General features: G+C 40.0%; 1 protein-coding gene across 1 annotated transcript in view; it reads left to right on the forward strand.

Moving 5' to 3' along the window:
- Nucleotides 1-329: 329 nt before the first annotated feature.
- Nucleotides 330-25,558, forward strand: part of LOC309585160 (interleukin-6 receptor subunit beta-like) — a gene marked incomplete at both ends in the record, with an annotated part of 28,587 nt that continues 3,358 nt past the window's right edge. Inside the window, 13 exons of the mRNA XM_082301692.1 lie at nt 330-433; nt 1,987-2,042; nt 2,705-2,816; nt 6,041-6,207; nt 7,235-7,374; nt 12,212-12,353; nt 12,515-12,597; nt 13,654-13,864; nt 15,951-16,109; nt 17,164-17,286; nt 17,856-18,008; nt 20,767-20,910; nt 23,922-24,018. Of these exons, the coding sequence (XP_082157818.1) occupies nt 330-433; nt 1,987-2,042; nt 2,705-2,816; nt 6,041-6,207; nt 7,235-7,374; nt 12,212-12,353; nt 12,515-12,597; nt 13,654-13,864; nt 15,951-16,109; nt 17,164-17,286; nt 17,856-18,008; nt 20,767-20,910; nt 23,922-24,018 (1,691 nt within the window). The remainder of the gene's footprint in view (nt 434-1,986; nt 2,043-2,704; nt 2,817-6,040; nt 6,208-7,234; nt 7,375-12,211; nt 12,354-12,514; nt 12,598-13,653; nt 13,865-15,950; nt 16,110-17,163; nt 17,287-17,855; nt 18,009-20,766; nt 20,911-23,921; nt 24,019-25,558) is intronic.

A 25,558-nucleotide genomic window follows, 5' to 3' on the forward strand; every position in this document is an offset into this window, starting at 1 on the left:
GCGATTGTCTTGATCAACAACTTTTTTTTCTTTCTTTCTTTTTGTGCTGCCCAGACTCCTGCCGCTGCACAGACTTGGACTCTCCGTTCTGCCGGCAGCTGCCAGGTGGGTGGAATGCACGGGCCCGGCGCGGTGCTCGGGCTCCCGCGGCCGCGGCGGCTGCTGCGGGCCCCGCGCGGCCTCTGAGGGCTCCCGCCCGCCCCGCGCGCCGCCTGGCGGACGCCGCTCGCCGGAGCCCCCGGCGCTCGGAGGCATCGCCCCTAAGGAAACGCTCGCCTTTCCCAAAGGGAAAATCCGGCCGGGGCAGCACGGGCAGCTGTGTCTGCGTGATGGCAGGGGCTAACCCGCACGCTCTGAGTGAAAGCCCACCCAGCGCGTCGCAAATAGCCGCGGTTTCAAAAGACCACGGACCTGTCATGTTTATGTGTGACGGGTATCTGCTCTCCATTTAACTGAGAAATTACTGATGCTGGCAAAAAGGAACAGTGCTACACATTTTAATAGCGAGTATTACAAAGCAGTGGGTGGTCATCTGATGTACTTTGTGCTGGATTTATTGTAGGCAGAAACATCCTGCTTGCTAACAAACAGCAGAGATGACAGATTCTTGAGTACACAGTGACACTAGGCAAGATATCTGCAGGAGGACTATGTTTTTCTGAAATTAGCCATGGATAATTTTCTAGTCCTTGCAATTAACCTGCCAGACTATGCTCCACTAAATCATTAGTGAGAACACCAGATGCACAGGAAAAAAGCCAGAAAGGTCTTGACTGAAAAAAATTAAAGGTGAGGCTTTGGGGGTTTGGTTTGTTTGTTGGTTTGGGGGTTTTTTTAGTGGAGAAACTGAACTGCATTTTCTTTAGAACAAAGAATTTTGTCTTTCTTTGCATAGTCCTTGGAGCACAGTCATTATACAGCGATAGTATGCTAGGTCTGGGAAGAATTAATAATGTACATGTTAAGGTGGAGCAGTACAGTAAAACAAAGAAAGCATTAGAATAAAAATGAATGTGCATGCAGACACTAATATCCACAGACAGGACGAGAGAAAATGAAAGTTCATAAGATTCATTATATTCATCTGGAGAAAGTAATGTAGAACTTCAGTATCTTGGGAGTGGGGTGAGGCATTGGGGTGTTATTTGAGCTAATACACTATTTCCACACATGAAATCTACTATTTTTCATTGTCTGCTCTAATACCATAATCTCACAGAGAAAGACAGGGAGGGTTTGTAAAACTTTAAACCTGAGGAACAATACAACCTCTGTTCCTCTGTAAGCAAAGACAGATCTATAACATTGTAGACACCACATGGATCTGTGTTAATAGAACTGTTATTTCAAATAGTTTCAGGAGCAGTATATTACCCATGTATTGACATGAAGTATTACAGCAGTTCAAAAAGGTTTTGTTTTCAGGTGTTTCTTCAAAACAACAATAAACAAACACTAAGTAAGTGTAAGGTTTAATTCAGAGTAAAAAGGAGAAGAATGTGAGAACTGTTGCTGTTTTCCCTGCTGTTGACAGATACCATGTTCATGGGTGAGGAGGTCAAGATGTGGTTTGGTGGCCAGACTAGAAAAGCAAAGAATTCTGTAATTTTTCACATTGCTATGGAAACAAGGAAGGCATGATCTGCACCTTCCTGAAAGGAACCTGTACACACTTGAACTGATGCAGCATAACTTTATTAGAAAAGCATTATTTGTTTAATATGAGAAAAGAAGTGTCATAAGGTGAGGGTATTAAAGTCAGTGCTATACTCATTTGACACACTTTTTTCCCAAAAGATCTTTTAACTTGAATAGGCATCTGTCATCTCAATGATGAAAAGACTGCTGAGGATACTCTGTAAGTCAGGTTGTAGGAAGAAATTAGGAAAAGAGAACTGATCGTTTATCTCATAACCTAGGTTATGAGCTACCGTAACTATGCTACAACACTAACTCCAGACATACGCATATTTACTTATCACATAGCAATACATTCTTATTCAAGATTGATGGGCCTACTGGCAACTTGTTAAACCTAACAGGTATGAAGGATGTGTGACTCTACTTATCAGGAAAAATTCACCTTAAGCATCCCATGCCTGTTGACATCCTTGTCTACTTTTCTGAACAACAACAACAACAAAAAAAAAAACCTGAAAAAAAAGTCTTTCAGGTGGTACTTTGAAACACCATGACTGATTCTTCTGAACTAATAGTTCAGACACAAATGACACAAAGCAAAAGAAGAACAGTCATATTTTAGCATTACCATTTCTGATAAGACATTTTTGAAATACTGAAGTAAGCTTAACCGCTAAAGACAAAAAACAAGTTCTTTTAATAATGTTATCAGTGTTTAATTTCACATCAGCTGAAAAAAGGGTATGTTCAGATGCAAAATAAGCCTCATACCTCTCTTTAAAAAATTAGTAACAAGAAATTTTGTACATAAACTTATGCTCCTCCTGTTTTATAATGCAGTATTTATAGAGCAGGCAGCATAAAAGTAATATTGGTTTTATCCAGCAATACTGTGTTGTTCTGAACTTCAGGTAGTGATGGCTGATGGTTTTGATGCAATTCTGGGGTCTAGTCGATCAGTTCTAGCCTGGTTTGTATTTGGTTTTGTTGCTCACAGTCCTTTGAGTCAGTTAATGGTTGTCTGTGATAGGTCTTTTGCAGTGCACATATTTTCATCTTCCAGATTGGGACAATGAATTGGTGTGCTACAAAGAACTAAGTGGGGATCTAACCTGTACCTGGCTGCCCTTACCTAGTGCTCCAAATACAGTTAATTATACCATATACTTAAAATGGTAAGTCTGAAAAGTAATCTCAGAAAACAAAAAGCTCTTATTGCTGTTAGATGTGATTCCCATCTGCCAGAGTTTTGCTCCAGTATATTTCATCATGTTATAAGTTGTTACACAATGCTGGTCAATATCTTTCATCATTTCTAATCAATACCTATTGATTTGTGACAGCTTGGTAAGAGAATGGTAGGTTGATCTTGGCTAGACATCACAAAAGCTGTTCTATCCCTCCCCTCCTCAGCCCAACAGAAAATACTACAAAGGTGCATGAGTTGAGATAAGGACGGGAATAGATCACTCAGCAATTACCATCATGGGCAAAGCAGACCTGACTTTGGAAAATGATTTTAATTTATTAACATTCAAATCAGAGTAGAGTAATGAGAAATACAGCTACAACTTGAAACACCTTCTTCCTTCCTCCCTGCCCCTCCTCATGCTTTCCTTCTTACTGGGCTTAACTTTTCTTCTGAATTCTCTACCTCCTCCACCCCAGTATTGTGGGTGGACAGGAAATAGGGTTGTGTTCAGTCCATCACATGTTGTGTCTGTCACTTCTTTCTCTTCTGACTCCTCTGCTGGTCCAGCATAGGGATGCTCTCACAGGAGACAGTCCATCATGAACTTCTCCAACATGAATTCTTCTCATTGTGCTGCAGCTCTTCATGAACTGCTCCAGTGTAGGTCCCTTCCGTGGGGTTCTGGCCCTTCAAGAAGAGCCTGCTCCAAAGCAGGTCCCTAATGGGGTTATAAGCCCTGCCAGCAAACCTGCTCCAGCGTGGGCTTCTCTCTGCTGCTCTCACATATTCTCGTTCCTTTCTGCCAGCTGCTGTTGCGCAGCAGCTTTTACCTTGTTTTAAATACATTATCCCAGAGGCACTACCATCATGGCTGATGGGCTCAGCCTTGGTCAGCAGTGGGTTTGTCCTGTAGCCAGCCTGGCTTCGTTGGACATGGTGAAAGCTTATTGCAGCTTCTCACAGAAGCCACCTCTATAGCAACCTGCTCCCCTGCTCCCAAAACCCAATACAAAGTCATTATGCATCTTACCATGCCTCCAGCACACTCTTTAAAACATTATTGCCAAAGATCACCTTAATGAATTACCTTTATTTGCAACTATTGACTTTCATTGTCTATTCAACACAGACGTATTCAATGTAAAAAAAAAAATAATTAAAACACACAAACATAAACAGATACTTTTAAGCTTTTATTTTATGCATTATGTACTTTGCTATAGCATGTACCCAAGGAGATGTCAGATGTGGCATACCTTCTGGTAATTCTGAATTGTCAAGTAGTGATTTAACAGATGGAATGAACTTGTAGCGTTAATCTTGGGCTGATTACCTCAAATACAGTGTCTTCAGTTGCAGCTGCATTACAAAATTCAATTTCCTCATTTTATATCTAGATGTTTGGAAATTCCCATGAGATTAGGGGCATGTTCAGAAACAGAGATGTGAGATCAGAAGACATGATCTTTGCCATGAGACAATATCGTGGGGTACATAGGCTGCAACAGTGTATGCCGTTGGTATATTCTGATATTCATTGCTGATTATTTTGCCGCAAAACCACCCCTTGTCATTAAAAATGAGCTGTGGTTAGAAGTATCTCCTAAAGCTAAGAAAATATCACTACACTGGGAAATTCCCCAGGGTGATCATCTTCATTGCAGAGGAGCAAAGCAACCACCTCAAGGCTGAGCTTACTCCCCCCAGTATCTTCAGTATTTTCTCATGGAGGTAGCAGCAGGCACCAGCTTGCAAGAAGCACCAAATCCCACTGCATTTGCTGTCTTGCCTCTTGGGACTTTAAAGAGTCACAATTTTTTGGAAGGGCAGAAACATCTGTGAAACAGCTCTGTTTCTGTAGAGATGTTATCAGATAAAATACATGTAAGCTAGTTGCTCTTAAAGTCCTAAGCCAAAACCAGACTGTGCTGTTCCCAGGCTGCAGGGTTGATGTCATGAACAGACAAGGCAGAAAAAAAGAATGAAAGAGGAGGTCAGTGGGGGAAGAGGGAGAAAATTCCCTGGCAGAGATGTTGATGTTTCCAAGTCAGAGTCAGGACTTTAACCTCAGTTTCCTGGGCTTCCACCCGGTGGTCTTGAAGACAAACTTCCAATCTCCTCCTCTATTGTGTTAAAAGAAAAAAAAAACAAAAACCCACACTTGAAAGGACTTTTAGCTTGCCTAGAAGAGGGCTTCACCCCTTCCTGCATGTAACATCAGTTTGACGTTGTAATTGTTCCTTGTCCTTGCTCCTTATGACTTAGTTGTCAGGAAGAAAAATATTAAAGATAAACACTCCCACAGAAAAGTTCCAACCAAGAATTCAAAATCATGCTTTGAAATTTTAATTGCTGATTCACAGCTAGTCTGAAGCAGAAGACAGGAAAACCTTCAAGTAGTTTTTTTCAGTTATTAAATTTTGATGTGTGTAACTTAATACTTGAAATGCATAGCTAGGCAATTAATATGCTAGCCCATCTCTTTAAGAACATTGAACTTGCACAATTTTAACCTTGGAAAAATTTGTCCTGTGTGTGGCAGAGACAAAATGAGAGAGACAGAGAAAAAAAAATAGGCAGCAAAGTTGTATGTAAGGCATTAAAACTCTTGGACTTCCTGTGTTGTGTGCATTAGGTATACCAGGAGAAATCTACACGGCTGAGGACTCAGGTGACATTTAAATATCTCTGTCAAACTCTGATGCTTTGCAGGAACAGAAGTCAGAAGACAGGCATAGAACTCATAAGAGGTTTTTCATAACTTTATGGTAATTTAGATTCATGTAACCGGGAAATTTTGCTGTTCAAAAGGAATTTGTGTGCCCCTGAGATAGGTGGCAAGGCTTTATGAAGTAATTTCTAACCTAATTTTATTCCTTCAAAATGCCCTATATATCCCACTGTAAGTACAAAAGAAGGTCATATGCATCTTGTTGTATCATGCTACACCTTACAAGTTTAAGGAATTCAACAGTTCTCCACCACACAACGCAAGGATTTGCATGTTTAAATTTGCTAGAGTTACTGGGGTGCTGGAATTAATCTTGCTGTTTCAAGCTGCTCAAGGTGAACCTTCAAGTTTCCGGATGTGGAATTACATGTAGAAGTATCTGGAGAACTATCAATTGCTGTAATGTTGCTTTCTTGGGCAGGGGAGGAACTATAATCCAATTAAATGTTTTTCATTCTGCTTCCTTTTCTCTGAAGGAACAAGATACGAAAACTTTTTCAACGAAACACATCATTGCCTTCCATCACAATAGAACGAAAGAATCTCTACATTGAGAGATTTGCATCCATTTGGATAGCAGTGAATTATGCCCATGACACCTGTGCAAAAGGAAAGAACATTTCAGTTTTACCAAGCAAAGCAGGTACAGCATCTTCACAAGTTGTGTTACTGCAGTGCTCAGCTAAAACTGTAGTCTTTAAATATTATTTCCGAAATTTCAGCTCCCAAAATACTCTCATTATTTTTACTGATTCAGAGACCTAAAATGCAGTTTGACTTCCTTAAATGAAATAGTAACAGAAGTCTATCAGCTTTTACAGGAGGAGGGTTTTACTTTAAATATTTTGCTGGAATATTTAATATTCATACCCAGAAAAATATATAGTAATATTTGTGTACTTAACCAGCTTTTTGTGCTCTCTTCGATGTTTTTCTGAATTTCTTTATATTGGTTTCCAAAGAGCAGATTGACTCAGCACTGTGCACCTAAAGAATCCATGATATAGGGCATTAGAATTTTGAGAAACCTTTTCAAAATTCAACTGTTTTCTAAGGCCATTTACCTATTACACAGTGCTACAAGGAAGATATGAAAAAAGCAGCCCTATTTACTATTTCCTTTAGATGTTTGTTTAAAGATTCCCTACCTATCTGGTCACTGAAATAATGTTAAAAGCTTCCCAAAACTTCACCTGCTCAGACTAATCATGGTCCAAGAAAAACCACTGTTTCCCACTGCTGGGTGTTACTACCAGTACAACCCAAATTATCACTATGACCTTTACTGGAGACTTTTGGCCACCTTGTGTTTATTGAAGAGAAAGATGAAAATATATTTGCAATTACTGAAATTTAAAGATATTCTGGATATTTTTAATACAATTCATGATTACAGGTATTTTTGACATTTTGATTAGTAACTGCTTAGAAAAAGAATGTTCCTGAAATCAGTAGAAGCATTCACAAAAGAAAGGCAAGAGGAACAACTGTATTTTGCTGATACCATAAAGATTTAGTAATTATTCATTTCCAGGGTTTTTTGAGGTCTTACAGTGTTCAGTATCCCGTGCCAAGTCTTTCAATTTTTATAGACCACACTTGACAGACATAATTACCAAAGCTTTCCTGCTTCTCTCACATTTTTAACAGCTGTATATCCCCCATTTTAGGAAAGTGCTTGTCACCATCTAACATAAATGCTTATCAGATCACAAACCAATTGATAATAAATTGGGACCTGCCCACAGTTCATACATCATATGAGCTGAGATACAGAGAGGCAATCACAGAAGCCACTCCATGGACACTGGTAAGTACTTCCAGATGACAATCACGTGAGAACGTAAGGTTCTGCCTCAGTATCTCCACATATTACGTGCAGCACAAGGATTGCAAGGCAGCCCAGCAAGGAGTCACTTGGTAGGCAGATCCCATTAAGGCACTTTAGTTTGGTTCTAACAAATCGTGAAATGTTTGTGAAAGAAGGAATAATAGTTTTAAACAGAGTAAAATAGAACAGCATGTCATCAGGTTCATTAATGTACCAGTGAGACATTACAAATGCTATTGATGCAAAAGCTGAATATCAGAAATGCCATGCAAACTCAGATCCAAATTTTACTTTCAGTGATTTACAATATTACTCTTTAGCTGGTGACATTGCATTTTCAAACAGATTAGAGATCAGGTTGCTTTAAGGTAATATTTCATACCTTACACACCTTTGTGTCAATATTCCAGATTTTCTTCTTTGAAAAGAGGAGAAATAATTTCTCTGCAATACAATCATAGAATCATAGAATTGTTTGTGTTGGAAGGGACCTTGAAGATCATCTAGCTCCAACCAGCCCTGCCATGTGCAGGGCCACTCTGTACTAGACCAGGTTGCCTCATCCAAACTGGCCTTGAACACTTCCAGGAATGGAGCGTCCACAACTTCCCCGGGCAACCTGTTCCAGTGCCTCACCACCCTCATAGTAAAGATTTTTTTCCTAAAATCTAATCTAAACCTACTCTCTTTCAGGTTACAGCCATTTCCCCTTGTCTTGTCTCTACATCCTCTTGTGAATAGTCTTGCCCCATCTTTCCTGTAAGTTGTCTTCAGGCACTGGAAGGCAACATTTAGGTCTCCCCAAGACCTTCTCTTTTCCAGACTGAACAATCCCAACTCTCCCAGCCTTTTCTCACAGGAGAGGTACTCCATCCCACTGATCAATTCGGTGGCCCTCCTTTGGATTCATTCCAACAGGTCCATGTCCTGCCTGTGCTGGGGACCTTGTCCCTAAAAACTGGAAAATTCTCCATCAAATTTGTTAGGTTAGAAAGTCAACATTACTTCATTAGCAGTGCTGAAATCCATGGGTAATTCTCTTCAAAGCATGCATGCTCAGTAACCTAAGAGACCAGGTTATATTCCTGAAACTATTGTATTTTCACCACATTTCCTGAATACATGTATATATGCTAATTATTTCCACTTGTTTGGGTACGGTTCCAGATCTTCTGATGAATCTTTTCTCCTTGGGAGTATCTCAAACATGTCATCAGGTCATAGTGTACTTCTCTTATCATTCTTTGTTCTGACACACAATCCTTGTTCTCAAAACTGAGATACTAGTTAGTACATATTAATCACTGATAGAAGTAAACAAGAAAGCATTAGTTGGAACAAGTTTATTAGTCACAGATGTAGAGAGTTAGCACAAGGCCACATTAATCTCTGTTATTTGTACTAAGCACTCTATGTACAAAATTAAGCACTAACAATGAATATAGGGGTCATACTCTATTGTGCTAAAGTTAAAAAAGTTTTCCAGCATCTTCCTCCACTGCTGCATAGACATCTTACAGGACTGTTCTGTAACCACCCCAGAGCTGGATGCAGCACTGCAGGTGGGGTCTCAGCAGAGCAGAGCAGAGGGGCAGAATCCCCTCCCTGGCCCTACTGCCCATGCTGCTTTGGATGCAGCCCAGGACACGTTTGGCTCTCTGGGCTCTGAGTGCCCATGGCTGGGTCATGTCCAGCCTCTCATCCACCAGCACCCCCAAGTCCTTCTGGGCAGGGCTGCTCTGATCTGTCCATCCCCCAGCCTGTGCTGATACCAGGGTTGCTCTGACCCAGGTGCAGCACCTTGCACTTGGTCTTGTTAAACCTCATGAGGTTCCCATGGTCCACCTCTGGAGCCTGTCCAGGTCCCTCTGGATGGCATCCTAACCTTCAGAAGTGCCAACAGCACCACTAAGTTTGGGGTCATCTGCAAATTTGCAGAAGGTGCACTTGACCCCTCTATGCCATTAATGAAGATATTAAATAACACTGGTCACATCCACTACGGACCCCTGATGAACACCACTTGTCGCTGATGTCCACTGGGATTCTGAACCAATGACTGCTACTCTCTGGGTGCGACCATCCAACGACGTCCTGATCCATGTAACAGTTTACCCATCAAATCCATCACTGTCCAATTTGGAGACAAGGATGTTGTGGCATACAAGATCAGTTCCAGATGCCTTTTAGGGCATGCAATATGGCACAGCAACAGGGCAGTACAAAACTAGAGGGAATAAGTAAGAGATGGAAAATGAGTCATAATTTCAGTAATGTCTGCATGTAGCAGCAATGACTGCTTATCCTGCCCCTTCCCATCCAGCATATCAAGCCAAAGCTTCTCCAGCAGGCAGGCACATATGCATGATTTGTATCAGTTCCTGAAATTGTCTGTTTTTCAAGCTCTGTTATTTATATATATGTTAATCAAGTTTTAAATATGTGTTTATCAAGTACAACAGAACCCCAAGAAGAAAACTGTATAAATAGCAACAGTTCCCACTTCTTGGGAAACTCTGCTCACCTCGAAGCCTCTTTGCTTCCTTTTTACTACAAAAATCTCCCTTGTTCTGCCTTTTATCTCAGAAGACTATTCCTACTTCTCTTACAGCTGACTGCCAGTTTGTTTAGCCACTTCAGAAGATGTACTTTGAGGGGCCCATGTAAGAAAGGTTTCACCTCAGTACAAAGAATGTGCAGGTCTTGCAAAGGTCCCCTTGTTCACTTGCATACAATTCCTAGACCATCCTAGGACAGCCAGTTACCCAAGCATAGCCCATCCAGCAGTGCAATAGGTAGGTAACAATGTGCAGACTGTCTGGCACATGGCATGTGGAAGAACAGAGGGTTAAGAGCACTACAGATGCACATTCTGCAGGTTCTGGAGACAGGGGAGATTGAAGATTCACATGAGTACTATGAAGGACTAGTAGAGATAGCCACACTTGGTGATACGAATGACTGAAGACTACAGGTCATAAATATTCATTATCTCCCAGGTCCCAGCTAATCCTATGAATTTAGGCTGTAATCTCTTTCTAATCATGTGGACATAGGCTACACTTGCAGCTGAGTAAGTGAGTATGGCCACACATGCACAGAAGATGTATAAAGCTAGTGTTTATCAAGAGTAGGATAAATGTACTTTATGTACATTTAATGTAATTTAACATTTGGGTTTTAAATCCTTTCCACTTCCCTCTTGTTCTATAGAGATTTGGTGTCTTTCTGTAGTATTGTCCTTAGTTTTGCAACCTTAGCAAAATTATATGAAATTGTCATGGTCAGAACAATACCCTTCACTCATAAGAAGGAAGTAGCAATATGTTTACTGATATAAAACAGAAATCTAGCAAAGTTTGATAGTAAATGTGACAGGCATTTAACAAGAGTAGATGGCAAGGAGCACTTGATTACTTCATAGAGAATAGAGTCAGACAGAACTGTTAGGGAGACTTTTTAATTGGGTCATGATGCTTAGAAAGGCTCCCCTTGCATTCTAAAATTCTTCTCAGAGCCCCTGTAAGTCTAGTTACTTCCAGATCCAGACTTAGTCCCAGACTTGGTCAACAGTTTATGTCTGAAGGATTGTATGTGCACAATCAATCCTTTGTATCACTTAAATAAGGTTTAAAATTTTCAGTGTACTAATTTCCAAGTCACTTACCAAGTATCTGATGAGACAAAAATTCTCTCAACCTTGAGGAGTAGCCTTAAGAGGCATCCCTACTCAAGAGATACTGTTGTATAGCCCACTGCTGTGCGGGAGAGCTCAAGAGGCTGTGGGCTATCCACTATTTAAGGGGTAAGATGAGTCACTTAAAGACATATACATGCTCACTTCAGATATTAATTTCTTCCAAAGTTGACTTGAACCTTAACCAGCACTATGGTTAGGTGGATGAACTGCTCAAATTAGCCGTTGTCTTTCATGTTATCTGTCTGCCCTGAATCAACTTTGAGATGGGTGATGGTCCAGACACATTGGTTATGTCTGCTGATTGTGGTTATCACTCGAGCAGGATTACATGAAATAAAGGGCAGGATGGAAGGGAAGCGGAGGGGAGGGAGGTGAGCACACTGCCACAGAAGTTAATTAAGTAACTTATTAATTAGAAAATAAAGTACTGCAGAAATTGAAAGAGAAGAGTTGGTCACCATACAGTGGGGCTTTGTTTTTTTAGGGGGGGTTTAGGAAAAAGTTTAAGCAATAACAACCATTTTCTATTGTATTTTCTCTTATTTTCTCTGTATTTTTCAGCTCAGGGTTTTTCTTAGACATGGGTGATGTCTTTGTTTGAAGAAAAACTCCATTCCCTGTACAGTTACTGAGACTCCAGTGCCGTCATCAGCTGCAGATGCACATCACTTCTGCAGTGCCAAGGCACAGGAAGACACACTTTCAATTCAGTCATGCTCTTTAAGACATCAGTCATGAGGATCTATTTAGACATAATGATACTTCTAAAAATAAGGACTTTTTAAAATATTTAATTTTCCCTTGAGTTCTTGTTCTTGAGAATGTCACTAAGGCTCAGAGTTAAGTAAATTTTTGGTTTTCAGTATATGTCATGTCTAACTGATTTTAAAAGTAATATTTAGACCAGGTTACTTATTGTCCTGAGTGAGCAGAACAAGTTCATGAAAAAGAGGGTGTTGCCTTGAAAGAATGAAAATACCTTGACTAAAATGCGTAATAATTCCTATTTGATGACAGGAACCTCTACTTTCAGCTGAGTCAGAAGACCAGTCTTAGGCTGAGAAAACAATTAATGTAAGACTATTACTGCTGCTACATAAATGATCTTTTTTTTAGGTGCCTCTAGAAAGCAATGTTGTCAATGTCACCATTTCAAATGTAAATACTAAGTCTTCATACATTGTTCAGCTCAGATGTGTAACCAAGGATGGTCTCAACTGTGTTTGCATTTGGAGCAAAGAGATTTTGGTCCCTCACAGTAAGTGAAATGTAGCTTCATCCTACTGGTTGTAACTATGAATGTAAGTGCTTTTCCAATTTTTGTGCCATATGGAATAGCATTTTTAGATACTGTTGAAAATATGAACATCAGAATGACTCATTTGAGTGCACATCTCCATCTTTTACCATGTTTACCAGAACTCGTGAACAAGCCAAGAATATCATATAATGTAACCACACAAAACTCTCCCGGAAGAAGAAGTGTTCTTCTGAAGTGGGAGGTAAGGTTCACTCTGAGTCTGGGTACCTTCTGTTATGTATATGCTATTTATTTAATACATTGCAGGGAAAAACAGGCTTTCTCATTGTATTGAGACTACACTTGATATGCAAAAGACATTGGATATTGTACACTTGCTGCAGAATTCATTGCATCTATATGCTAGCGATTCAGGTGCTAGAAACCTACAAGGAAAAACTACATCCATTTATGATCTTGAAAAATCACTAAAACTTCCCTTCTTTTCCAGGGAAAAACATGTTTTCATTTTAAGAGCTTCCAGTTTTTTCTGAAATTCCTCGCAAGACATTACTAAATGTCTTCCTGTCTATGTTACTCCAAAAGTATCCAATTATTTCATTAAGATAACCCAGCCTCACAGCTTCGTGGTATCTACACACTATAAATTTTGTGCCAGAAATAACAGACAATCTTGATATCAGAAATAATCCTTGAAGAATTCACAGGCCTTCGTGTATTAAGTTTCTGCCTATATTGCAGCAATTTCCATTTCTGTGCACTGCATTTTCCAATCTCTTATTAAGATTAGTACAGTAAAATAATGAGTGAACCACCACCAGAAATTTCTACCAATGGATGTTTAACAGGTTCCAAATTTGTAGCATAATTACTAGCATTTCTCTTTAAAGAGACTAGATACCTAACCAAGCCCGAGTAGATGAGGGTACCCAGAGGCATAAATTTCAATTAAACACCTCTCATTTACTTTCAAGTTCCTAATAATGAGGGATATGTTCCAGTGAAATGTAGAGAATGTTACAGCTGCTTCACTGCTGTTATTGCTAATTGCATACACGTAACAGTGATCTCAATTAAGGAAAATTCTTAATCCTGTACTAAAATCCTCTCAATTTAAGCATGCTGTTTATTTTAAGGAAATGCTTTGCTTCAGTGATTCCTAATGACCTAATTAAAACAGTATGATTTTATCCCCATTATTGGAGGCTCCATTTTGTTTATACAATTAAATAGTTCTTGATTTTCTGCACGGGACATAACAGCATTTATAGAATAATAATGTTTTTCCTCTTGCTAGGTAGCACAAAATGAGAACGTCCTTGGATATTTCGTTAATGTGGAAAGAATACCCAACAGCTGCAGCCACTCACCAAATCGCATCTCTCTCAAAGAGGGAAAAATTCTTGTAAATCTCTCCATGGCTTACTATAGAGTTAATATTTCTGCCTATAATGAAGCAGGAGAATCTCCACAAGCCATCTATATTGTCCCAGAATTCTATGGAACAGGTACTTACCTTATCATTCATTCACCAGAGTGGTTGGGAAGTTTTATGACCAATCTCCAAGGCTACTTTTAGACATACTTTGGGATAGGTGAAAGCATTCTCTTGAATATTTTTTAGGCTGATATTTTTACATACTGGGAGTCAGAATTGTTTCTTAAGAAGATACTTTGGTAGAAGTTAAGAGATAGTAATTTAATATTTAGTTTAGCACTTATTGTTTCTTAAGCTAGAGAAAGTACCATGTGCTGGATGTACTTCAGAAAATGGTTTATGGACTGTCCTCAACATCAAGTAGATGTCATGGTTTAAAAAAAATTTCACAGAACTATGTGCAAGTCTAAGTTTTTGAGGTAAATAACTATTAAGAGACCTGGTACTGTCCTTTATTTCATTATTACTCTAAATGGCACATAGGAGAAGGAACAGATAGGATGTACATGTCACTTTCTAATGAACATGTAAGCTTTGTAATGCCTAAACAGTCTTTTCTTTTAAAAAATAAACCTAACAATGTTTTCCTTATAATATAAGCTAGATTCATGTGTTATAATCTTGAGGTATATTTATTGCAATATAAGAAGAACCTCTCTTACAAAGTAAGATTTTTTTTTTTAATTAAGCTATAGCATTCACAAGCAAAGATGTGTGCAAGTACCCTTGCTGAGCTTCAGATAGCTGCAAATGACTGCTTATCCAGAATTCTCTAACACGCCCCTCATTCTCTTCTCCTTTGTCCTGCTAAGAGGTAAAAGCTTGATTTTGCCCTTACATTTCAGTCCCTTAGCTCTCTTCTGATAAAATATATCAACCGTTTCAAGCCACCTTTTGACTGACAATGTTGTCTACTGAACCTCTGAGCCTGTATTTCATGGCTCTCTCCACATGTTTCTATATGACTGTACTTCAGTGCAACTTCTCTGTATCTATCATGAATTACTGAGAAGATACTTAATGTGCATTAAGTCCATTCTCAAGATAAATTCCTTCTCAGCATACACAACTTTTCCTCAGCTAGTACAGCCATTTTCTTTACAGAATCATAGAATCAATTAATTTGGAAAAGACCTCTGAGATCGTTGAGTCCAATCTGTGATCTAACACCACCTTGTCCATAAGAGCGTGGCACTAAAGTGACACATCCAGTCTTTTAAATATTTTCAGGGACAGTGACTCCACCACCTCCCTGGGCAGCCCATTCCAATACCTAATCACTCTTTCTGTGAAGAAATTCTTCCTAATGTTGAGCCTAAACCTCCCCTGGCACAGCTTGAGACTGTGCCTCTTGTCCTATTGCTAATGTCTTGGGGGAAGAGACTGACCCCCACCTGGCTACAGCCTCCTTTCAGGCAGTTGCAGAGACTGATAAAGTCTCCCCTGAGCCTCCTTTTCTCCAGGCTAAACAACCGCAGCCCTTTCAAACAACCCCAGCAACCCCAGTTCCCTTGGACAACCACAGCTCCCTCAAAATTAATTTGCCTTTCTTGGATTGCTTTCCAGACAGTAGATAAAACAGAGAGCATGTATATCTGCCACAAGTTCCACTTCTTGTCTCAAAATGGCAGGTTGCTCTTCTCCCTCCTTAGTGTCAGTAAGAAGATCTTTCCTAGTTTGGTAGCCTGTCTTTTACAATGTCAAAATCTTCATGATCCTTTCCGAAAATGCAGGATATATGAAATATAAAATTATCTAGCTATGATTCATTGTTCTCCTCCTCCCCTACCCAGGCAAGCACTATCTCACAGTTGCTCTGTGTATAGCAGTTACTAGCGGCTCACAGGAACTTATTTAGCAACACCAGACTTCCTCTTCCTGAGGCTTGGAACAGCCATTTAATTTCCAGCAATCAGAAACAAGGAAAAGTCATGAACAGCAATCAACACTGTAGCCCCCAGACACCATTGCATTGTAAATGCTCAGTTTCCTGTATTGAAATACTGGTGTAAACCTTACTATGGTAAGTGGGTCACTTGCAATGATAACTACTTAATGAATAACCTCCAAAGACAGAGCAAAATGGATAAAGAAAAACCATAGGGGAGAAAACTACTTTTCTGTTTATTAACCTTTAATTGTATATTTGTTCACAGACTTGCCTGGTCAAATCCATGTCAAAAGCCAGGGAACCAATGCAGTTGTCACATGGACTCCAGAATACAATCCAAAATGTTTTGTGGTTGACTGGGGCACTGGTAAAGAGGATATGCACATGAAAATAGTAACTGCGGCTACCGGAAATTTCACACTAGGTAACAGCAACCACTGCACCTCCTATGGAGGCACCCTTTCATCTCTTGGTTATTTTTGGTTGGGCAGAGTAGAATTTTCATTCTGTTTTTAAGGGCAAACTGAAGATCCATCCAGATAAGTGCAACTCTTAATATTTGTCCAGTATTGAGTCATCATCTAATGCTTAGCAACATTAAGGCAGATAAAAAGCAGAGTTTTCATTAGGATTCTTCTGGATACTGTTGGGCAAGAAATTCAGCTAAGCTGCTGGTACAATGTCTCTCCTTGCCCACATTCCAGGCACACCTGGTTTTACTGGCTTTAAAAAAAACTTCCATCTTGTACCTAGGTAAGCTTGTCTTTCAATACAAACTGCTCTATTAAACAGACTCTCTAAGATTAATTTCTATTTTTATCCCAATGTCTGTATTTGTCAAAGCTGAAGTTCTCAAGTCCAGTATTCCGCTTACCAAGCTAGGCATGATGGGCTTCAGTCAGGGATTTCTTTATGGAACAGACATTGAAAATCTTTATTAAAGTCATGTAGGTGGCCTCTTGCAAAAGCCATTCAGGACTGGTTTTTATGTACAGTAGAGAACATTTAGCTTCAGAGTTCTACAAAGTCTTCTAGAGAGTTCACTGTTTACCTTGGTTCTTCTGCAACATCTGCAGTGCCACATTATATCTAGGTTTTTTGCTTGTTTATATATTCTAGCTGAGTGGGAAATATCTATCCCTGAATTAAGATAACTACAGCCATTTTAGTTCCCAATTTCTCCTTCAGCAGCTAAAGCCTCCCATAGGGAGACTATAAACAGATCAGTCATCTTTTAAAAGAAAACCCATGTTATGTCCTGTTCTGATTTTGAAATAGTTAGCATTAAGCATCCAGAGACACTGAAGAAGGATGTACATATTTTGTACTCAATATAAAGCACTATACAATTATACTATGCTTAGAGTCTCAGAAAGCAAGAACTATACAGAAAAACTATGAAGTTGTTGTCTTTCCTCTACTTCTTTGTAATTTATAACTTTTCAGTAAACCCTGACATACCTTTATTTGTTTTCCAGACAATTTTCAACCATATAAATTGTACAAAATAATGGTACATGCATCTGATGTGTGTCAGTGTGAAAGTTTCCTAAGACATGAAATGACTTTTGGAGTGACCCACTTCTACTCCGTTGAAGGAGGTATTCCTCCCCTTTGAACAACCTCACCCATTATATTTCTTCTTGTTTCCTATCTGCAGCAATAAAAGGGAGGCTACACAAAATTTCTTTTCCAGGTGACTGAACAGCATTCTCCAGTTAGCATTGCCTTTAGGCTTAGCAGTTATGTCCTAGCAGTGAATTACCTGAATGCTGTTCCTTACTGACAAGTCCACAGAAATATTTATTACATGTGACATTACCAGAAATAACAGGAAGAGGGTCTCACACCCATGAGGCTCAAATTTAAATTAAATCAGATTTTCCAATCCCAATTTCATAGTGTTTTATATTGCAAATTGAAAGGAGTATGACTGTCACTATTGGAGTAAAATATTCATAATGAGACAGTCACAATTTCTGCCTTTTTTGGTATTGTTTAAGGTGAGGGGCTTTTACTCTATGGGATTTTGCCTTTCTCTTGCATCCTTTACGTTGTATTTATGGGATCTAGAATCCGACAAGAAAGTGTCTTGGAAGCAGCTAGGTTTCAGTCTTGTATGTCTACTGCACAGGTATTGATGCAGAACTCAAATATCTGTTTTTTTAAGTTCCTAGGACAGGTCCTGCTCATGTGACAATTCTGAATATCACAAAGCATTCTGCAGTTGTGAAGTGGACTGAAATACCTGCAGAAGACCGTTTGGGCTTTCTCCAGGGATACAGGATCAGTTACACAGATTCATCAAGGCAGAAGTCTCCGGGTAAGTCACCATTGCCAGAAAAAAGCAGCAGCTCAGAGTTAAGAAAGAAAAGTTTAATTCAGACCATTAAGTATACTGAGTTATTTATGCTTTCTGTGCAAACTGAGTGCTCTGCTCTCAAAGGTCAGCTCCTGGTTAGACTTTTAGTGCTCTAGATGCTCCCATGAACACTTAGAATTTTCCAGATATTATCTCAAATTAAATATTGCTACTTCCTTAAAAATTAATTTACAGCAGAATTCTCTAGTAACACTTAAAGGAAGACATACAGTATTTCTGAAGTATTAAGATTTCAGTCACAACACCTTTATGTTTCATCGCAACTCATCCGAGCTTGAGTCTGAGCCTTTGTATAGGATGTAAGAAATTATATATTTCATTTTTCAACTCAATTAGCAGTTTGTAATTCTTACCGGTTTCCAAAGACACCACTATAAATTTACTTTTAGAAACATTTTCTTAAACTGGTAGTTTTTACGTTTAATTTTGGACTTGATGACCTCAAAGGTCTTTTTCAACCTTAACAAACTACAAATGATGGTACAAACCTTAACAAATGATGAAACTTCTACACATTGGAATAAATGAATAGCTGTGAATTCAAACCACTTGAGTTTTCAATTAAAAAAATCCCCATACTTCTTTTGATAAGCATTTTCTTTCTGCTCTATAGTGGAAAGTCTCTTTGCCATAAGTAATAACACATTATCTTTGTACATACTGACTTTCAAATAAAATTGTAGACATGCTAGAGAAGACAAAGAGCATCTAAGACAAAGGGAGAGAGTAAGAGTTCTGTAATTCATGTTGACCTATGCCTTTGCAGAGCCATAGTCTTCTGGAAACTCTATTCCACTTCAAATACCTATCTGAAAGCACAAGAGGAGCCAGAATGGGAACATCCAGGACTGAACCTAATTTCTTTTTTTTTCCTCTGCCTTAACCAGTCAATACAGCAGTGACATGACACCCAATTGCCATGTTTTCCAGGCAGGGAGTATAATTCTATTGGAGAATTTGGGGGAAGAAAGTCCATAGGCTACAGCACCACACCTACTTCTGTGAACATCTTAAATCCACAGTGACAAACTTGAAAAGTAATTTCTGCCCCAGTAAAAACATCCTTACAACATGGTTGCATGTACATTATTCTGGCCAAGGGAAAAATCCCTGCACCATCAGAAAAGAAAGGCTGAGCTGAAAGCCCCACAAAGCAGGTAAAGCAGAATGCACAGCCCTGTTCCTGTACTGAATGATGAGTAATAGTATTAGCATAAATCAAGCTGAACAACTACTTGAGTGAGACTAAAGCTTTGATAAGGGCTAGTCCTAATGTTAACTGTTACAATCAACATAAAAACAATGCTTCAGCATGTTAGATATATTTTCCTCTCATGAAGTGTACACAGCCTTCTGTATTCTTCACCAGTGATGGTTTGACCCTGGCTGGGTACCAGAGCAACTGGAAGCCAGACCCACTCTGTCCCCTCTGCAAGTGGACAGGGGAGAGAAAAGAAAACATTCACGGGTTGAGATAAGGACTAGAAGAGATCTCAGATTACTCTATGGACAAAACAGACTTGGCTTGGGGAAATTAATGGACTTTAATGCCAGTGAAATTCAGAGTAGGATAATGACAAGTAAAACAGATCTTTAAAACACCTTTCTCCACCACTCCCGCCTTCCCAGGCTCTACCTCTTCCCCATCAGCAGCACAGGGAGACACAGACTGGGGCTTGTGGTCAGTTTATCACAGATTGTTTCTGCCACTGTTCAGGGAGAAGAGTCTTCCTGCTCCAGTGTGGGTGCCTCCCATGGGAGACAGCTCTCTGTGAACTTCTCCAGTGTGAGTCCATCCCATGGGTTAGAGGTCTTCATGAACTGCTCCAGCATTCACAGTGTTCACTTCTTACAGGGTGTAGTCCTTCAGCCTGCCTCAGCATGGATCTCCCACAGGGTCACAAGTCCTACTGGGAAACCTGCTTCAGCATGGGCTTTTCTCTACATGGGTTTGCAGGTCCCTGCCAGGACCCTGCTCCAGCACAGGCCTCCCACAGGTTCACAACCCACTCTCAGGCCTCCTCTGCTCTGGCCTGGGTCTCCTCCACAGGTTGCAGGTGGATCTCTGCATCCCCAGGCACCTCCATGGGTTCAGGGCCACAGCTGCCTCGCCATGAACCATGAACCATAAACCACGTGCTGCAGGGGAACCTCAGCTGCAGCACCTGGAGCACTTCCTGCCCCTCCTCTCCAGGCCTTGGTGTCTGCAGGGCTGTTCCTCTCACATATTCTCACCCCGCTCTTCTCTGGCTACAATTACTTTTGCACAATAACTTTCTTTTCCTTTTAAATCTGTTATCACGGAGGCATTACCACCCTTTCTAATTGGCTCAGCCTTGGCCAGCAGCACATCTGTCCTGGGGCCAGCTGGAACTGGATCTGTTGGACATGGGCATCTTCTGGCAGCTTCTCACAGAAGCTGCCCCTGTAGCCCCCCTGCTACCAAAACGTGGCCATGCAAACCCAATACAGCTTTGGTGTGTTAAAAGCTCATGCTTCTTACCTCTGCATTTAAAATGTACATAAATATTTTGGAGAAATCTGGTATCCATCCAAAGAACATCTGCACAGTGTGGTTTCCTCCAGATGAGGACTAGGGCATTGAAATTTTGCCTCTTCCCCAGTCAGCAACACTGATACATGCTCAGTCATGAGAGTTCATCTAATCATCTCCTCCCCAAACCCTCCTGTATTTCAGCTCTTACTCTCAACTCTTCTACCACAACTTACCATCTCACCGGACTGAAGGAAAAGACCACTTATCGTGTACAGATTTCAGGATTCACTAGTGCTGGAGAAGGACCTCTGACTCTTTCACAACCTTTCAGCACTCCAAAATATGGTACTCTGGAATCTCTATGCATCTGCATTACTCAGCATGAATCCTTGCTTTATGCTCACTCTGTGCTTACTCACAAGGTTTATTAGTCAATCCTCAGTTGCTGAGAGCAAATACAGAAAATTGTTCCTCTGTAAGAGGTAAACTTTTATCACAGAACAACTCTGCCTGTATTTCATTACCTAGTATACAGGGAAGATTTAGCTAGGGTTCTTCATTTCTGAGACCTTTTCTGACCTTGTGCTAGCTATGTGCACATATCTTTATCTATTGACAGTTACTGTCATAGATTTCAGCAGTTTAAATTCTGCCTGACTAGTAAAGTTCAATCATCTGCTCTTGGCAAAATCCTGAGCAATCACATAAAACTGGCTTCCTGAGCCATTAACTGTAAAATTTAAAAATTAAGTATCTTTCAATTGCTCCTATGTGGGTGAAAACTAATCAAAGTGGTTTTTGCTTTGTTATAATTTAAGTACATTTTAAGTAACAGGTCCTTTAGCTCGCTGGCAAAAGTTTTCTTGTCTCAGAGGTGCCTGGAAAGGCTAATACCAATACAATTACATTTAAAAAGTCTAAAGAACTTAAAATCATGTAGGGTTGACTAAACTTAGTCTTTCAAACATTTTTCACACTTCACCAGTTAAAGTAAAACTAACACTGCAACAGACTTATTTTTGTTTGACCACAGGTTCTCTTAATGAATCTTTCTAAATAGAAAAAGAAAAGAACATGCTAAGATGCTATCAGTAACCTGTAGAATTCAGAGACAATAGTATGAAAATGCTTTCTTCCCACAAAAACTTCTGTGTGTTAAGTGAAGGAGGTATAAAATCAAACAACTGAATAGTCAAAAGTGTGAAGCAGAAAAAAAAAATGAGAAATTTAAAATATTTCTTGAAATCAACAATGATTTCACCCCTCCTCCCCCCTACTGAAAACTTTCTCCTGTCAATACAAAATATTAAAGTGGAGCTTTTCTGCAGGACTCTATTCCACTCATCCTACCAAATATATATTTAGAGAGGGTTCAATTGTTCAGTAACAAAAGTAACAAAAGTAACAAAAGTAACAAAAGTAACAAAAGTAACAAAAGTGCAAAGTGAGATTAATACAATGTTTTAAAAATTCAAGTAATTACAGTGAATTTAAACATTACATTTACTATTTTTCCTCTCCCCCAATATTTCACAGGTCACTTAATCCATTAGGAGAATCTCAGGTTTCTTTGCTATAAAAGCCTTTTTCAGCAACAAGGCAATACACAGCTTTCTAAATTAGTTTTTACTACTAGGTAGTTGTTTGGTTTAAAAAAAAAAAAAAAAAGAGACATTTTTGTTGGGGGATGGGTAGGAAAAGAAAAACAAGTGGCTTTTAGCAAATATGGTTTGTCAATATCAGTAACACAATCATGAACTGGCCACACTTTCCCGGCACTATTTTTAAACTTTTGATGTATCCGTCTATAAAAAAGACCTCTACACCGACTCAGTCTTAACATCACAATCAGTTTTGGTTCCAGTGTTAGCAGCAGTGTTACTGCCTGAGCACTTTATCAACCTTCATTAACCTCTCAAACACTTTCTCCTCTTTAGGCAGGTGGGATATTGATAGAAAGTATCTCAAGCAAGTATTAACAGAGGCAATAGGAGACATAGGTTTGCACCAAGGATTGACAAGTGGCTGATTACAGATAAAGTGGTCTTAATGTTCTTAGAAAGTAAAGCACGGACACTAACCAAATACACAAAACATATTATTGCTATGAGGACCATGCATGATCTCACAAAAATCCCAACCAAATAAAACAAACAAACAAAACCCAAACAAAACCAACCAGCCAAAAAATCCCCAAAACCCTACTAATAAATCCTGAAAGAGATTAGAAGCCACTTTCGCTCAAATAGTTTCTTGTCAAGTCAGACATGCATGAGGGTCCTGACCTACTAAAATCAACTGGAGCTCACGTAACAGCATGGGGTGAAAAAGTATACTTGACAGGTTGGAGAGAAGGGCAGAGAAGAGCAGTCAGAAACTCAGCAAAGGCAAATGCCAGGTCCTGCACCTGGGGAGGAACAAGCCCAGGCACCAGCACAGGCTGGGGCTGACCTGCTGGGGGGCAGCTCTGCAGAGAAGGACCTGCGGGTCCTGGTGGACACCAAGCTGTCCATGAACCTGCAGAGTGTCCTGGTGGCCAAGGAGGCCAATGGTATCCTGGGGGGCACTAGGAAGGGCATTGCCAGCAGGTCATGGAAGGCGATCCTGCCCCTGTACTCAGCTCTGGTGAGGCCTCACCTGGAGAGCTGTGTCCAGTTCTGGGCTCCTCAGGACAAGAGAGACATGGAGCTCTTGGACCAGGACCAGTGGAGGGCTGCAAAGGTGTTTAGGGAACTGGAGCACCTTACTAATGAGGAACGGCTGAGGGAGCTGGGCCTTTTTATCCTGGAGTAGAGGCAACAGAGAGGGGATCTTACCAATGTATACAAATACACTAAGGGCAAGTGTCAGGAGGATGGGGCCAGACTCTTTTCTGTAATGCCCAATGACACAACAAGAGGCAATGATCATAAACTTAGACACAGGGATTTCCACCTGAACATGAGGAAGAGCTTCTTTACTGTGAGGGCGATGGAGCACAAGAACAGATTGGCCAGAGAGGATGGGGAGTCTTCTTCCCTAGAGATATTCAAAACCTGCCTGGATGCCATCCTGTATCACCTGCTCTAGGTGAACCTGCTTTAGCAGGGGGTTAGAACAGGTGATCTTCGGAGATCCCTTCTAATCCCCACTGTTCTGTGACTCTATGATACCTAGATATCTTAAGAATACAAACCTGAAAAGCTCATACTCCCCTGAAAATACCAGGTCTAGTTTTAACTAGATTTTACTTAAATTCCAGAACAAGTGTAAAGTTGGCTTTGACTTCTGTTTGAAATACTTCTCTCATGAAGTTAATAAGGCCTTTCTGTACTTAAACACCATAAATCTGATTCTATCTTTCTGTTTCCCATCAGATAAAGGAGAATTTGAAGGTTTTGTGATTGGCCTTTGTTTCAGCATGATACTCATTCTGGTTTTTGCACCTCTCATTTGCTCTCTAGTGCTTAAAAGGTAAGAACAGAATATTGGCTGGAGTTGTTAGCAGCACTCTTGTTTTGCTTAGATCTGGGCTTCATAGCACTGAGCCTTTTTTGTCATTAAAGGCAACACAACTCAAAAAACACACAACATAAAAGCCACTGTACTCATTGCACAGTGAGAGCAATTACAAGTCACTATATGCTGATTAAAATAGTAAAAAGAGTTTGTCAAAAATCTATCATCTTTAGCTTTTGATTCCATTATCTAACTACCTCCTGTCACAAACACCCTTAGAAAGAGCCAGGACCATTTCTCACAGTGGGAAATATGCTCTATATGTAGATAAAGCATGCATTTAATGGTTTTTATCTAACATGTTTCTTGCAAACACATTTAGATATTAAATGTATAAAGTATGCATACAAGCACATAATGAGAAAGAGTAATATATGAATGAGTAGGAGCAAGACAGAAAAACAAGGGTGCCTGTAAGATGTGAAAGTGGTCCTCTTATTTTAGGAGGAATTGTTTCCCACAATAATAAAGTATTCACCCCCACATAATAATCTGAGGCACAATATTGCAGCATACACTACGACTTAAAGAAAATGGTTTGCATAGTAATGGATTCTAGTATTAATTTTTTGACAAACTTAATTGCATACAGCCAGTCATGTTACTATTTAGTGTCCTAGAACACTACCCTCCCTTTTTCCCCTCTTCACACAGCACCAGCCTCAGAAGCTGAAAGCGCAGCAGCTAAAGGACAGATGGTGCAACCTGTGGCTTGAAAGCCATGAAAACCACAGCATGACATAGCCTGCTTTAGCTTAAACTCCTGTCCTTGCCTCTGGGAAACATACTCCCCATGAACCCTCCTGTGCTCTTACCTTTTCAGATTGTACTTTGAGTTCCACTGTGTCTGATACAGTAGTTTTGACAAGAACTTCTGAGACCTACACCAAAGTTTTGACCTAGAGCAAACTTAATTGTGTTAAACTAAGACCACACTACATTGTCTGCGCCCAATAGGAAAGAAAATGAAAAAAACCCCTACAAAACAAACAGGCAGCACACAGGAACCCAGCACAGCACTACAAAAGAGTGCTTAGATTTGTAAATTTGTAGTAATACTGAACATTTTTAACTGAGATGGAGGGTTCAGCAAAACGCTTATCTCAATAGCCTTCTTGATTTGTAAAAAACGAGCCAGCCAGTGAGCCAAACACCTATCTTCACAGGATCAGCAAGAGATCCAGTAACTTTACAGCTACATTCTTCACCTCAAACCACAGCCTAAGCAGACGCGAAGTATCCTAAAGCTAATGAAATCTAGATTTAATTTCAAAACTGAAAAATGTTGAAGTCAACACTAAGGCTGAGTGATGGACTACTTAAACTATCAGCCTCTCTTAATGCTGTGTTGAGGCTTTTTTAATGGAGGTGAGATGCTGTATGTAATAGCTCCCAGAACGAACCAAACACAAAACAATCCGGAAAGAGCAGGAGCTGTGTTGCCCCCTTAGAGCTTCTTCCAGACCACCAGTGCCATTGCACATGGGCTGAACGA

The sequence above is a fragment of the Coloeus monedula genome, assembly GCF_965178545.1.
Source record: "Coloeus monedula genome assembly, chromosome: Z".
Classification (NCBI taxonomy): domain Eukaryota; kingdom Metazoa; phylum Chordata; class Aves; order Passeriformes; family Corvidae; genus Coloeus; species Coloeus monedula.